The 16,355-nt window shown below is 31.0% G+C and overlaps 3 protein-coding genes across 3 annotated transcripts; all 3 read right to left on the bottom strand.

Annotated features, from left to right (window-relative positions):
* Positions 1-289: 289 nt before the first annotated feature.
* On the bottom strand, positions 290-2,122 carry LOC133691616 (uncharacterized). Its single transcript, XM_062112195.1, has 3 exons — positions 1,729-2,122; positions 1,545-1,629; positions 290-1,408 (listed from the first exon to the last, which is right to left on the bottom strand). The coding sequence occupies exons 1-3, from the start codon at positions 1,971-1,973 to the stop codon at positions 365-367; spliced, it is 1,374 nt and encodes a 457-aa protein (XP_061968179.1). The 5' UTR covers positions 1,974-2,122; the 3' UTR covers positions 290-364.
* Positions 2,123-3,035: 913 nt separating this feature from the next.
* Positions 3,036-3,996, bottom strand: LOC133693003 (protein SEED AND ROOT HAIR PROTECTIVE PROTEIN-like). The gene is made up of 2 exons (XM_062114189.1): positions 3,734-3,996; positions 3,036-3,594 (listed from the first exon to the last, which is right to left on the bottom strand). The coding sequence occupies exons 1-2, from the start codon at positions 3,939-3,941 to the stop codon at positions 3,263-3,265; spliced, it is 540 nt and encodes a 179-aa protein (XP_061970173.1). The 5' UTR covers positions 3,942-3,996; the 3' UTR covers positions 3,036-3,262.
* A 10,913-nt stretch (positions 3,997-14,909) lies between these two features.
* Positions 14,910-16,011, bottom strand: LOC133690730 (protein SEED AND ROOT HAIR PROTECTIVE PROTEIN-like). The gene is made up of 2 exons (XM_062110996.1): positions 15,674-16,011; positions 14,910-15,438 (listed from the first exon to the last, which is right to left on the bottom strand). The coding sequence occupies exons 1-2, from the start codon at positions 15,978-15,980 to the stop codon at positions 15,104-15,106; spliced, it is 642 nt and encodes a 213-aa protein (XP_061966980.1). The 5' UTR covers positions 15,981-16,011; the 3' UTR covers positions 14,910-15,103.
* Positions 16,012-16,355: the final 344 nt, after the last annotated feature.

Here is a 16,355-nt window from a genome sequence, read left to right as displayed (position 1 = left end):
GATTTTACAACCACCTTTTGATAGCCGAAATCTAAGACTGAAAAACGATGCATCATCTGCACTTATTTGCGATCGACATGTATGGTGATTCCATTGTACAGATTTCTACGTTAATTGTTTATGTTTCTTATATTTTTTTTCCGTTTATGTAAATAACGCCTGGTTGACGTCATGCCCTGTTCTAAGACTCCGGGTTTTTTTTAGCTCAATTATCATTGTGTAAATAATCACCAGTGGACAAGTAATGCTTCGAGCGACAATTTGTGCAAGATTGAGGGGCAAACGAGAATAGATAAGTGAAATTCTTATTGCTCTTCTTAACTTCACAGAGAATATCTCTTATCTCTCTCTGTTTCCCACTCAATTAAACCTCATTAACATGTAAAGAACCACCATTAAGAACAAGACAAGAGCGATGAGTAAATATAATTAACAACAAAAATGCTAGTAGTAATATTGAACAAACCCAAATTTTCCTCCTTGTTGGCTCTGTAGTTTGATTATCCACCTCAACGAGTTCTGGCATTTCTTTCTTCTTCAAGGACTTTGGATTTTTGCTGGTCTCATGATTATTTGTGTCATCGTTGAGGATATTGCTTTTGGCTTCGTTGAAATCACCAAACTCTTGGGTTTTGTTGCCTCTATCTTCCTCCACAATCTTCTCTTTTGATTCCGAACTTTGGAAGTTTACAGAGGTGTTCTTTACTGCCAGTGGCAGTGCCTCTATTGAGTCCCCGAACTCTTCAGTTTTGGTGGTAATTCCATCTTCCTCCATAACCATCTTTCCTGAATTTTCCATGTTTATCGTGGCGTTCTTGAGTTTCTGTGACGATACCTCAATTGACTCCGCTGCCCCAACTGCCTCTGCATTGGTTTCAGCGCAAGTGCTTCCTGTTCCTTCTGAATTCTCATAGCGTTCCTCCATGACATATTCCTCACCGCTATCGCTATCCTCCTCCTCCTCCTCACCTTCAACCAAATGCATTGCTACAGTTGTCTCAGCAGTTGAATTTTCAGCGCAAGCTGACTCTTCCTCCGTATCATATTCTTCATTGTTGTGTCCCTCATCTTCTTCCTTTTCTCCTTCTACTCTTTTTTGTTCTACCTTTTCTTCTTCAATCAAACTCACTGATTTAGTCTCTTCTTCCATAACCCTTTCAGTATCTACTTCCTCTTCCTGTCTGTTAATTTCAATTCTTTCCAACCATGACGAGTTCTCTTCAGAATCATTTTTGATCTTGTCCTCTGCTTCACTCATCGACTTGCTGTCAAGTACTGGCAAGGCAAGTTCTTCGACGGCACAACAATTATCACATGATGCAATAATCATTTCTTGTTTTGGATTCTTTTGATCATCGCCATCAAAATTCTCAATTTCCCCATTGATCACAGATGCGGAGTTCTCCTCCTGAACCAAATTTCACAAGGTATTATTAGGAATTCCTAGTTTTGATATCCCTTTCAGCATCAGTATGACATCATAATATAGAAGTAGACCCTGATGGATCCGTCATCTATGTGAAAGCGAAATTTTCAATAATTACCAAAATCACACTCTCAATGGAGAACATTTCAATAGAATCAATCTGGGTTTCTTCTGCAAGCATCCCTGTAGATCCATCTGTCAAGCTGCAGATTAAGAAACCATTCTGGTAATTCCAAGTATTAAGCATTAAAACACATATAGAAATAAACAAACAATCGAAGTAAACAATGTGTTAATGAGACCATGTATTCTGATGGAAAGTGGAGGACGGATTTTGAAGGATAAAACTCAGGTCTTTGACTTCTTTTTTGCACAAGAAGTCCTTATCTCTTCTCCTTCTCCTGACAGCAAAGGCGGCAGCGGCAGCAGCAGCAATCAAACTAGTAACAGCCAGGGCTCCACCCAACACAACCAATCGTCCAGTATTTATGCTTATTTTTGCCTTGCTTTTCCTAAGTTTAGAAGAAGGGCTTCCACACTTTTCCATTATTGTTCAGTTATGTTGCGTTGGTTCCGATCCTGTCTCGAAGTTAAAGTAATGAGTCCAAAAGATTCCAAACTTGAAAATATGAGGAGAGGGAAGAAAGAGATAAAAAGGGATTGACTTTTTCGCATGAGTGAAGAAGAAGAGGTACAATATCGGAAGTGGACATCTTTTTTGGACCTATATGCTGTCTATCTGCCTGGCACATTTATAGTTGATAAATCGATTTATATTTAAAATAATACAAGATTCAATGAATTCAAATCTAATAATTTTAGAAATATTATGCTGGAAAAGGTTGTTAGATAGATTTTAACCTATAGTTTTCTTTTCTTCAAATCAAAACCAACTTAGCATATTGATCTAGAATCCGTCAATGAGCACTCTTTTGTTTTAATTAAATTAGATAATATACTCACCCGATAAAATTCAAACAATTTATTATAAATTTTATTGGATTAATTATTACTTTCATTAAAATTTAAAATTTGATCAATTAAATAAAAATAAAAACCAAATTTATATGTAAATTCAATGAACAATGAATGACTTGGGAATAGCATGGTAGGTTATATATATATATATATTTCATTGTTGGTTTTTCTAGTAAGAAATTTTTTTTTGTAAACAAGAGAAAAAAAAACTCATTTTTCCCTGTAATTCTCTGTATAAAAAGCCTAAATTTAAATAAATAAATCCGGATAGGAGTCAATATACAAATGTGTAACATTACACATCGTTTGATTTCTATATTGTGTTTTTAGCTTTTTATTTTAGGGAGAAAAAAAAAAGGGCAGGGGAGAGCTGAGAAGAGAGGGTAGATTGGTAGGTGTTGAACCAGCAGGAAATTTTTTGGCCTATCAAAAACACTTTTGTTCGTCAACCATGCCACTGGCCTCTAATGCCGACACGTCGTATAGTTACAAAGCTAAGTTTATACTTTCTTCATCGGAAGTGATCTTATACTTCACACTTGTCTCCCCGACGGCATGTAGTTGTAGACGGAATATCATATAAAACTCCATATATGCAAGTGAATAGCAAGTATTATATATATTAGCCAGATTAAAATTTAAAAGCTTTTTCTCTCTTTTAATTCTATTGATTTTCGCATTTGAAGTTTTCCTTACATATTATCTCTTCAAGACAAAAGAGCCAATCAAATAACAAAAATAAAATTAACCCAATTATATATATATATATATATATATATATAGAATAGTTCATGATTTGAGTAAACATCGTTGAAATGAAAAGAGCTACAAGAATGAAGGCCAACGGCAAAAGCTGCTTTAATAATTAGAGCCTGAGTTGGGTGCGGAGGTGTAAACGAAAGGCCCCACGGTGAACAACTTCATTTTCTTATCACTAAGGTAGTGGTAAGAAGCAAGAAGAGCCCCAGTAATACCGTGCTTCTCATCGGTAGGAATTTTGCAGGTCTCCAATGGTGATAGCTCAAGAAAAGCCTTGCACTCTTTAATCTTCAAATTATCCTGCATTTCATATGGGGACAATGTGGCGAAAAAGTAGCCTTTAGCATCGGTTGCTTCACTCAAAAATGAGAATGGCGCTGCTTCGTATCCATACCCATCGTTAGCCAGGCATGTTATCCTTATCACAGCTCCTGCACTCGCAGCAAAAAAGATATATAGTGATGTTCTTGTTTATGCATTTTTTTTTTAAGGAATAAAATTATGTATAGTCCTTTTGCACCTATTAAAGAGAAGGCAATCCTTTTTCTCTAAAAAACATTATTGGGTTACCTTCAAGTGGAAAGCGTCTAGGGCCTGATCTACAATAAACAAGGCCTTGAACACCGATCATTGTTGAGAGAGGCTTCTCCTTGTTTAGCTTCGGTTTTACAAGGTTAGGGTTGGGATGTGAACCATACCCCCCATCAGTAGCCGAAGTAATAGCAGCCACCATTGACAGAGACATGAAGAAGGCGAAGTAGGAAGAGGTAGGAGCCATTATCTTGTAAGGGATACCAAGAAAGAAAAGGAAGGGAATGGGATGAAGGATGGAAGATAGCATGAAGACCTTTTATAAGGTTTCAATCTTATTATATATATATATATATTTATTTATTTTTGATGATGGAAGTAATTTGGCTGCACGATTGATAGTCTCTCCATATTATATCCATAGACATGGCCCGGTGCTGCTATATATATTGGACTGCACGTCTTATAGTTTTTTTTTTGTTTTCCTTCATGTTATCTGCCCCGGACCCGCACAATTCAATCATGGGGGGTTTTTCTTTTTCCCGCTACAAACAATGTGTTCATACTAAAAATACTTGAGACTGTATGGCAACCTATTTTATTAGTTATATTATGTTATTTTAAAGTAAAGTATTAACAAATTATATATTAGAATGGACCGCATTCAATCCTAAAATCTAAACTATTAGATTATGGATTCATTCTTATTTGTAAGTCACCATGTTTCTTGTCTTTAACACACATACATATCTCAATAAATTGACATTATTATTTTACTTTTGGACCACAAATTTATATTACTAGATGTTTTTTAATCTAAAATCTAATATAATATATAATAAAATTCACCATTTTTCGACTTGTGCCAAACGCACTTAAACCTTTAACAGTCCATAAGGATGGAACTATGGTATGATTTAGGAGGGCACTTGGGGGCATGACATCCCTGAAGTTGTAAAGTTTTTTAATTTGATACCTGATTTTTTAATTTGTTTAATTTTTCATAATAATTAAGTGTCCTCTCCCCGAAACATCATCTTGATCGTTCTTTAATTTGACTCAAGTCTGTCCTTATCGTGTGTCTTGGAAAAAGCTATAGCATTCCACTCGACACACGATGCAACATTAGTTAGTATTAAGTTATATGAAGAAAAAGCTAAAATTCATATTATTGTTCCATTTTAAGATGATGTTTCTATGTTGTTCAATTTATCATAACTCATTTTTGACCGAATGATTTTCCAATGTTTTGTCATGAAAACAATTTAAAAAAATGATAAAAGGATTGGGTTGAGAAAATATCAGGCAAAAAAAGAAGAAGATCAAATTATATAAATAATCGAATAATATAATAAAGAAAAAAATATAATACTTGAGTTGAATGATGATATTTGATTGTGATTAAGTAGACCAATCGAGTTTATAATGGGGTAAAAAAAAGTGAAAAGTTTTGATACAATTTTTAATTATGAAAAATCATAATAAGAAAATAGTATAATAAAAATATCTTGTTTTCCGTGTTACTGTTTTTTTCCTTCTCTAGAATATAGAATATTTTTTTATATGAGTCCAGGCTTGTAAGTTAGAAGGTGTCTTATTGTTTTCTTTGACAATAACCTTTTAATTCGTTTCTTTATTAAATAGTAAACTACGATTCTATAGGTAGTAAATATTATTTTACTCTTTGTCCTTAAATATGCTTCTTTCTCTATCTTTTCATGTTTGAAAATGCTTATTTAGATATATCCAAGTGTTAGGATATATATATTACCTTGTGAATAGATTTGAGTGGGATCGACGAAATCCTATCAAGGCTCATTAAGTACAAATGGTGGCTTTCATACTTATTTTAAAAAGAAAAAACAAAACCAAAGTAAATGGGCGAAAGCTTATGTGAACTCTAGTGGAATTTAATGGAATTCACGACTCTAAGATCAACTTAATCCAAGTTTTTTGAGATTTGAATGAGTTTATCACAATGAAAAACTTACTCCAAGGTAATAAAATTATAAACCAACTCGATCACAACGCCTACACCTGGAGACGAGTAAAAAAAATATAAATTCACAACAAAGAATGGTTAGTTCTTTGAAGAGTTGAAAGTTCAATCAAGAACCAAGATTGAGCAACCAAGAAGTCGGCTACAATTAATGCTGAAAATATCATAAAAAAATCCGCCCTAAAATTATTTTGAAAGAGTATTTAAACTCTAAGCCAAAACCCTAGTTTTCCTAATGGGTCTCACATAAGCCCAATTTAAATAATAATCAAACCAAGTTAAAACTAGCCTAAACTAATTAAAATAAACAAGTCTAACACCCAAATATAATGTCTCCTCTCAAAATAAATAAAGTTTGATAACCCAACTAATTAAATAAGACAGGTTTGTTGTTTCTACATTCTGTCTGGCAACAACAAAAACCCAATTAAAACAGATGTTTTTCTAATGAATTAGAAGACGTTCCATATACTGTTGGAAAGGTATGGAAGTCTAGTTTCCAGCACAACTACAATCACATAAAAATTCAATTTATAGCTCTAGTTATGACCAAAAGAGTAACGCAAGGTCAAACTGTCCGAATCTAGTCTTCTTCTCTCAATCATTGTGTAATGGTCTTGGTTCCACCAACAAGCCTCTCTTGAACATGAATCAGATTAATCAAGACTTGCTCTTTATTATTACAAATCCACTTGAAGTCCACCTTAGCCCATGTCTCTTGAAGACGTCCATTGAAAGCTTCTTTAAACTTTTTAGCCCTAAGCCTAGTAACTGGACCAACTAGAACCTCCAATGGATCATTTGATAGTTAGATCGCATCAAAAGCCCAATTCAACATTTCTTGGGTCCAACAATCGTATTTAAAAATTTAAGGATTACGCCTTATAAAGATGCCTCGTATCCTAAATTATTATTTAAGGTTTTGTTTATCCTTTACTGTAAATGTATCAACGTTAGTTTAGACCCAAAAAAAGTACTTAGTATAAAAGCATTATAGATGCATTTTAACATAAAATATAACTTACCTTAGATAAGATATCTTAGGGTTATTTTCATCTCTATTTTTTTTACATAATTATCCCCTTACTCAATAATATTTGAAACATCACTAAGGGTTTCTAGTTATCATAAAGTTAGGTGTCGACTCTTATTTTCTATTTTTATCCTTAATTCATCAAAGATGTCACATACAACATAATCAACTATAATATCATACAATAGATTAAGTATACATCTAGTGAGTGAATATACATCTAGCCAAACATTCAAACACGATCGCGTATAAAAGATGTTAGAGGTTTAATATATTTAATAAATGAATTTAATATTCACATTTATCATTTACGATTGGAAATTTATGATTGGAATCTTTTTGGTGAGCTAAGAGGATAACTTTTTATAAATAGTTAGGATATGGATAGCTTGTTTAAGACCCAACAACAAAAAACTTAATATCAGTATAAAAAAAATGCCTTGAGAATATTCATATTGTAAACACCTAAAAACTTATTGCATATATTCATCATATTGGTCCATAGGCTTGGTTTTAATCACTATAGTTATGTGTATATGTATGTGTGAAAGTTTGGTACAGTAGAGAGTAATAGATAACAGAATTTATTATAAGTTAAAATTCTTAAAGACAATAAATATTATAATTATAGAAAATTATAGAGAATTGTCCATTATACCTATTGGTGATTCAAGGATGAATCATCTTGAAAAGAGGAAATGATACGATCAAAGCAAGGTTAGATTTAGATTTTGGTGTAAATTTTCTACTGTCTAGCTTTATGTTATTGAATATAACTCCAAATCAAACTGTTGGATCGATCTGAAACTTTAATAGAAGATTCCAAAGGTATTTTTCCATGTTAAGGTAAAATTTCAAGTCATCAAAGTTTAAGAAGGCCTTGCAATATAGGAATATAGGTCAAAACAAGTTGTACAAATTTTGTTATTTACTTTATTTTGACTAGTGAACTTCGTATTTGACAATGATCATTTTTCTACAAGGATGTGATAGCTTGTTTTAAGAATTTTCTAGTTCTACAAGGATATTTGATGGGCTACTATATAATCTCCAAGTGTGGTAAAGATTCATTAATGTTCCAAATTTTTTTTCCTACAAGAATTTCTTATCCATCCTAACTAAACAAGGAATGAAGAGCTGGTGCCTGGCGGTATTTAATTATAGATTGATTAGCTTATTTTAGAGACTTTCCTAATCCTACAAGAAAGGTTAAAGGAAAGCAACAAGGGTTTTCATGTTTTGAGAGAGTTCTTTAAAGCTTTAATTAATTATCCTAGACAAGCAAGGAAGGAAGGCAACTTTAAAAATCAAATTCCTAGCTTATTTTGGATATCTAAAGCCAGCCACAAAGACCCTGGTGCTTCCATGATGAAAATTTCATTCATGACATTATTTAAATCAGGAAATTTGTCTATCTTAGATTATTTTGTTTAATTAGGTGCAACAACTTTAGTTTATGTGTCAAATTTGTTATTTTTATTATTTTCTTCATATTTAGGCTTAATTAGTACTTGGTTTTCAGCTAAGATCCAAGCTTGTTTAGATCATTTTTTAGGGCTTATCAGTGTAGGGTTTAGGTCAGTTTTGTAAGTGATCCAATTTAATCCATATAGGTAGATTCATTGGGGTTATTTCATAAAAGTATTTAAACTCTTTGTAAGCCTAAAATTCAATAGTCATTGAATAATATCATTCTAAATTTTCAGCTTGTATGTGAGAGTGATTCTTGTATTCTTTAGAAGAGGTTTTCATTGTGTCATTCTCCTATCAGATCTCTTTCAACATTTCAGGATCATATTTTAGTCTTTATTGTGGGTTACGTGACCACGTGATCATGAGGTTTGCATCACTTTGGTTTCAAAATAATATTTATGTGTATGATCAAAACTTATACTTTTTGGTTCTTTATTGAACTGACTTAACTATCAAATAATAAGTGTCTTCATGATATTTTTTATAATTGTTAGGTGGGGTTTATTCCAATAGTTTTGGTACCTCAGTTTAGGTAATCATTGTGTCGAGCTTTTATCATCCAAAACTATTTCTAGCTTTCTTGGCTTTGTTCTTTCTTGCATATGGGTTATAGGGTGCTTACCTTCCGGCTTTGCATCACTTTTACAACTATCACATGAGTCTTTCCATATACACATATAATCTCTCCATATGGAATTCTCATATGAGTTAGTTCAGTGTATATGTCATTTGACAAGCACCTATATATTAGTTATAAGTATCTCTCATACCTCAGCTTATAAGAACAATTGTTTCCTTTCATAAAGAAAAAAACATAATATGTATTAGACTCGACATCCTTAATTAATGTCCAATCTTAATACATCAATGACTAAAAATATTTAGGAACAATGCTTTGAAACAATAGAAATGTCATAATTATAATCACTTTATAATTTTATTTGCAAAATATTTTTGTTTCATGAATTTTATTTTTACTATAAACTCATTAATCAAATATAAATAAATATTAAAGATAAAGAAAGCCTTTATTAATAATAAATATAAGTTTATATGAACAAAGGTAGAGCCATGTGTAACCAATAGATTAGCTACAAGCGTATACAAACAAAAAACATCTAACCTAACACTCTTTAAGTAGAATCTCCTCAATTAGAAAACCAATGACTTTTTCTGCACAAGCAATCCTATCATAGGTCCCTAACACCTCTGTGTGGGTCACTTTATCATGTATTCCACCACCAAGATTTCTAATAACAAAACACAACAGCTAGCTAACTACTGAGAATCATTGGACTTTGATACCTACTAACATAACAAGAAAAAAAGGATAATGAGATTTATCGTAAGTCAAAACTATCAAAAACCACGAACATCATAATTATGAGAAAAGACTCAACATATGTAATTTTTATTTATCCAAGTCTTACTTATCAAAAGGCTATTTCAACCTTTTATGTATATATATAAAAAACTAGACAATACTAAAAGGATATTAATATTGAATAGAAAAATAAAAAATAAAAAATATTATCTTTAAATAAAAAAATAGAAAAATCAATGATAGTGGATGGGAAAATAAAAATAAATAAATAATTACTAAACCAAAAAAATTATTAAAAGATATTTATTTTCCCAAGAATTATCAATGTTTCATATGAAATATACAAATATTTTATTTAAACACTCATTTTATATACTAATTAGTACTTAAAAGTGCATTTTTATCAAGGTTTTATATCATCATTTTGCATTTAAAATATTAATAACTCCTTAACTAGAGCATGTTTTATAATAACATGTCTAATAATATAAGATACATTTAATTTATGATAAATGTTCATCTTAAATGCAGGCCTATCACATAAATCAAATGATTGATTGATGAATTTAACTACTGAAATTAAGAAGACAAAGAAAGGGCTAAGATTACAAAAGAGATGCTGGTTTAGTCCAAACTGAAACACCATTCGGTTTTTGGATCATAACTGGAGCTGTAGAACTTGGATTTAGGTCTAGTTTATATGTATGGAAAGCTAAGACATAGGCCTAAAACTTCCATGAGAGTCCAAGATTTAAAAGGACCGTTTTCAAGTTCAAATTGCAGCAACAACAAAGAAGTCAGAATTTGTCCTGCAGCCTAGACACTATTCAGTGTTCAGCCTATATCTCAAGTTCTATAAGTCCAAATTCACCGATTCTTGTTTTGTTGGAAAGCTGAGACAATTTTCTCAGAACTTTCATGAAGACTATCTGCTCAAATTATTATGTTAGCAATGACATTTTCTGCAGACAAGAAGATAAGGATTATTATCAAGTCAAGAGGTGGTTATCCACTCAATAATTAGTCATCAAATCAATAGTTCCAAATTTTAGCCTATAAAAGGAGGTATTTATCATGCATTTAGGCATCTTGGTTTTCAGATCAAGATTATGTTCTTGCTCTCTCTCTTTATATTTTTGTAATGCTTAAGTTTTGCTTTTATTAATATCTTGTTTATGCCTTTCATTTCTTTTTCTTTACTTAGTTAACTTTATCTTATTTATGTTCTTATCTTATTTATTTATCTTTTTTTCTTTCATTATGTTTAGTTAAGTTTATTATGTCAAGGTGAAAAGGTTACACTAATGGTGTAAGAATAAGTATAGTATAAACTCAACATGGACCTTAATGTTTGATACTAACATGTTTTATATTTATTATCTTGTTCACTTTTAATATTTTGCTTGTTAAATGGTTAATCTAGATTTATGTTATATAACCTTGGTACAACAAATACTTGGCACTTTCATAACCCAAAACTGTATGGTATAACCGACACCTGTGCTATGAAAGGAACTTGATTTGTTGTGAACATAAGTTATAATCATGAATACTTGACAACATTTACAAGTATTAGCATTATTCGAATGAGATAACTAATATAATCATGTTAATAATTTATAATCTGATTGGAACCTTCTTTGTGTGTAGTTTTCAGTTGAGTAATAAGAGTTTATACTATACTTGTTTGAAATATCATTAGTGAATCCTCTAACCTTGACAATTGTTTTTATCATTGTTTAATCCTTATATCAATATCACATCTCAAAGCTCTCATTATTATTATTATTATTATTGTTGTTGTTGTTGTTGTTGTTGTTGTTGTTGTTGTTGTTGTATTATTGTTATTTATAATTTATACAATTAACCTCTCTGTGGTTCAACCTCGGTCTTGCCGGGTTATTAACTACTTCAGCACTCCTGCATTTTGAAGAAGATATCAATCTTTTAATCGTGTCAGTGATAAGCAAATTTGTTTGTGCCATCATTGACTAACCATTTCAAATAGGGTTCTGTTTCTTCTTTTCACAACACCATTTTATTGTGGCATTCTAGGAATAGTCAATTGTCATTTTATCCCTTTTTCATCATATAATTTTCTAAACTGATTAGATAAATAATCACAACCCTTATTTATGCCTTTCATTTCCTTTATTATACTTATATAATCATGTTCTCTTCTTGTTTATCTATGTTTCTCTTATTCATAATGTTCAGCTAAGTTTATTATGTCAAGATAAAAAGGTTACACTAATGGTGTAAGAATAAGTATAGTATAAACTCAACATGGACTTTAATGTTTGATACTAACATGTTTTATATTTCTTATCTTACTCACTCTTAATACCTTGCTTGTTAAATGGTTAATCTAGATTTGTGTTGAACAACCCTTGGTATAACAAATACTTTGTGCTTTCATAGTCCAACTGTATAGTATAACCGACACCTGTGTTATGAAAAAAACTTGATTTGTTGTTAACATAAGTTATCACCATGAATACCTGATAATATTTACAAGTATTGGGATTACTCGAATAAGATAATTAATGTAATCATATTAACAATTTATAATCCGAGTGAAACCTCCTTTATGTGTGGTTTCTAGTCAAGTAATAAAAAAAGTTTATACTATACTTATTTGAAATACCATTAGTGGATCCTCTAACGTTGACAATTGTTTTATCTTTGTTTAAATCCTTATATCATTGTCACATCTCAAAGCTCTTTTCAAATCTTTTCTTTTATTTATAATTCTATATAGTTCACCTCCCTGTGGTTCGATCCCGGTCTTGCGGGTTATTTATTATTTCGACACTCCTATACTTGAGATAAGATATCAACTCTTTGATCATGTCATATACCAAAAGAGAAAGACTTGGATTATTTTGGCCTCATCTAAGATAAGACATTTTAGATGTACGAGAGCTAAGATAATAGCGGAAATTATAATATTGAGTCATTTCGGATGGTACTTGATAGATTGTCGGTGTTTCGTTGTTGGCCAAGTTGATTATTTTTTTTGTAATTTAATAAAATATATTCAAATGTTGCTAGTGTGTTTTATAGCATAAAAAAAATATATGGCTCGAGTCATAAACCCTACTGGATCTAATAAGATAATTTAATTTAATTATATGATTAAAAAAATAATAGTAAATATATCAATGTCAATTCAAGTTAACATTTCATAATCTTGATTTGAGTCATGAGACCATAATCATTATTTAGAGAAAAATTATCATATTTATTTTTTAATAATTAAATATTGAAGGATAAAAATAAAAAAGAACCCAAACCATACAAAAATAGCAATTAAAAAGGATGATGACCAAATTTGACATAAAAGTAAAGTAAAATAAAATGATGTAAAAGCTCAAATTAAAACTAAGTTAGTATGGCAAACCCATGCCATTAGTCTTGAGGTTGAATTATACTCATAGAAAGCAAAAACATTAATAACAAAGAAGTTGAATATTCAATAAACCTAGTGTTAAAAGATGAAATAAAAAAAATTGATAAAAAAAATACAAATGGAAATCCATGTTAACATTTCATACTCATGATCTGGGTTATGAGACTAGGATCACCGCATCAAAAAAAATTACAAAATTCAATTCTCAACCAATCCAATATTGAATTATGAAATTAAAAGAAAATCTAAAAAACCAATTAAAACAATGAGGATAAAAATTGACTTAAAAAAATGATGTAAAAGCTCCGAGTCAATCCAAGTTAGCAGGGCAAATTCATGACTCGACTCATGTGGTTGAGTTATCCCCTAAAGAAAGCAAATAAAAAAAATCTCAATCTTCAATGAACTCAATACTGAATAATATAATTAAAAAAGAAAATCAATGTGAAAAAAGAAGAAGAAGAAAAGACCAATATCAATCTGGGTTAACATTTCAAACCTGTGACCTGAGTCATGAGACTTGAATCACCGTATTGAAAAAGTTACGAAGCCCAATTCTCAACCATTCCAATATTAAAAGATGAAATTAAAAAAGTAAAATCAATTTCAAAAAAGGATCCAAAACAAAACAAATAATAATTAAAAATAATGATGAGGGATGAAATTGAAAAATAAATTCAATTAATTAAAGAAAATAAAAAAAATAATAATCAAAAGAATGAGGACTATATTTGATATAAAAATCAAATAAAACCAAATGATAAGCGATGAAATTGAAAAAAAAAATCAAAAGAAGGATTCAAAACAAATAAATAGAAATGAAAAGAATGAGGATCACAATTGAAATAAAAATAAATGGGAGGAAAATTTTTATTTTTTTGCTAGACCAGTGTGAATCCCAATGGAAGAATATAGCAAAAAGAGGGAGAAGAAAAATATTTCATCGCCAGTGAACTATTGTTCATAACGCTATATGTGCCACCTCATTGGATGTGTAATCACTCGATCCTTCAGATGACATGATGGTTGAATGTTTTTGGCTACTAGAAAAGCTCTCATACTCCGCCTGAAAGGTGCAAGTGACTTTCATTTGTTGGTTCGTGCCTTGTCCTGCTAGTGCATGCCTTGCACGTGCTGGTTGACTTTTTTAAAATATTATTTTATATTATTAAAATATCAAATTGCTTTTCAGTCAATATCATTATAAAAAAAAACTTAAGGAAAAGATGAAAAAGCTCATTGAAGCTAGTTTAATAATTTTATGATTTTAAGGGTAATTAAATTATTTTGTTGTGCTTAGAATAATAAAAGACTAAAAAACCCCTAAAGGCAATTTTATACTTTTTGCTTTTAAGGATAAATAAGTTATTTTACTAAGAAAAAAAAGTGTGAAGACTAATTTTTCCATGATTAATTTGATAATAACCAATAAATCATGAATAAAAAATCATATTACCCAAAAAAAAACTAATGAATTTTATTTAAAAATAGTAAAATGAATATGAGTGTATACATAAAGATAAGGTGAGTTTTTTTTTTAATAGAATTAGGCTTTCAATACATTTTTTTTCTTGAAATCCTTCTCTCTCTCTCTCTCTCTCTCTCTCTCTCTCTCTTTATATATAAATATATATATATATATATATATATATATATATATATGAAATATCTTATGCATAGGATAAAAGACAAGACAGAGAGAGAAAGGACACCTAATTAATGATTCAATCGTAATCGTTTGGTAACGCGGCACAAGAGATTGAAATGAACATGCACTTTTAACTTCTTTAATAAAATTCATAATCCTTTTTATTCTTAGAGAAGAAAAGGTCCACTTACAAAGCTATAATAACGAGGCGTTCAGTATAAGTTTAGGCTTTCCGCTAACCTTTGTTCACAAAAGTCGATACGTTTACTGGTGCAAGTACTGAACTCAAATCAAAATTATTGCAAAGCTGCTTATCTACAAAGAAATAAAAAACAACAAGTTCTTTAACTTCTTGATGTATAAAGAACCAAGTTTATTACAATCTTAAAATCCAAATATATATAATGAGCAATAAATCAAGACAATCAAAATAAATTAAACTAAATAAACAATAAGAATGCAATCAAATTCCCATACCAAAAGTTTGAAAAATAAAAAATAAGGTAAACCAAGAAGAAATTTAATAACCGCCGGCAGGAGTTGGTGTTGTTTCGGAGGTGTAGAAGAAAGTTCTCATAGAATACAACTTAATGTTTTTGCTACTGAGGATGTGGTAAGAAGAAAGAAGGGCACCGCTCATGCCATTGTTGACATCTGTTGGGATTTTGCAGGTCTCCAATGGAGAGCTTTCAAGGTAGGCCTTGCATTCTGTGACTTTCAAATAACCAAGTCCAAAAGCAGGCAATGTTTTGTAATAGTAACCGTTTGCGTCAGTTGCCCCAGTCAAGCATGAGAAAGGTGTTGTCTCGTATCCGTTCTGGTCCACAGCCATACATGCTATCCTTACCAAAGCTCCTGCACATGATAAAAGACAATTTAAGGTGAAAAACCTTTGCCTCCCTTTTTGTAAGAAAAATAAGATTATTTATTGTCACCAGAGTGATGCTAATGACCAGTTCAGGAAATTCAGATACAATATTATTTTAAATAAATGAGAACTCTCCATGCACACAGTCAGAATCAAGTGACTTCAAATATAAAAGCTGTAATGTAACAGAGCATAAAAATATATTGGGTTTAGAGAGGTTACCTTTAATGGGAATATAATTAGAGCCTGATTTGCAAAGAACAAGACCTTCAATCCCAATGGGGAGTGGAGCTTCTGGGATTGAATCATACCCATAATTTGGTTTTTCGTTGTCTGATTTTGGTATGGTTAATGTAGGCTTGGGGAGGTCTGGTTTCGGGGTGTTATCATAATTTGAGTCTGATTTTGGGTGATGGCCAGGTTTAACAGTGTCTGTCTTCGAGTCATAGCTATAATCATTAGCAGAAGTAATGACCAAGGATGACAAAAGAAGGATAGAGGCTGCGAAGAAAAAACGGGTTAGAGCCATTGCAATGCAAAGCACGAAGAAAGATGTACGAAATTACTGATTATTAATGAGGGAGGCTGGTCGCTAGGAAGGCATTTTATAGAAAGGATGCTTCACATTTGTTTTTCTAGTTCAGGATTAAAAAAAGAAAAGAAAAGATACGTGTGAGAAACTTTGGTGCATATTAGGGAAGGAATATTGTACGTGGTGGCAATTCAAATGAACTTCAAATTGCCTTCACGAAATACGTGGTGAGCAGTATTATAGAGATTTTTTAATCTGGATAGTTTTAATGACCTTACAAAAAGTTGGAATATGCTCCAATTGGTAAGAAATTAATTGATAATATATACGAACATATATAAATGCTGTAAATAAATACTCTGCGAAAGAATT

This window comes from Populus nigra, chromosome 4 (genome assembly GCF_951802175.1).
Source record: "Populus nigra chromosome 4, ddPopNigr1.1, whole genome shotgun sequence".
In the NCBI taxonomy this organism is placed as follows: domain Eukaryota; kingdom Viridiplantae; phylum Streptophyta; class Magnoliopsida; order Malpighiales; family Salicaceae; genus Populus; species Populus nigra.
This window is presented reverse-complemented; position numbering and strand designations above follow the sequence as displayed.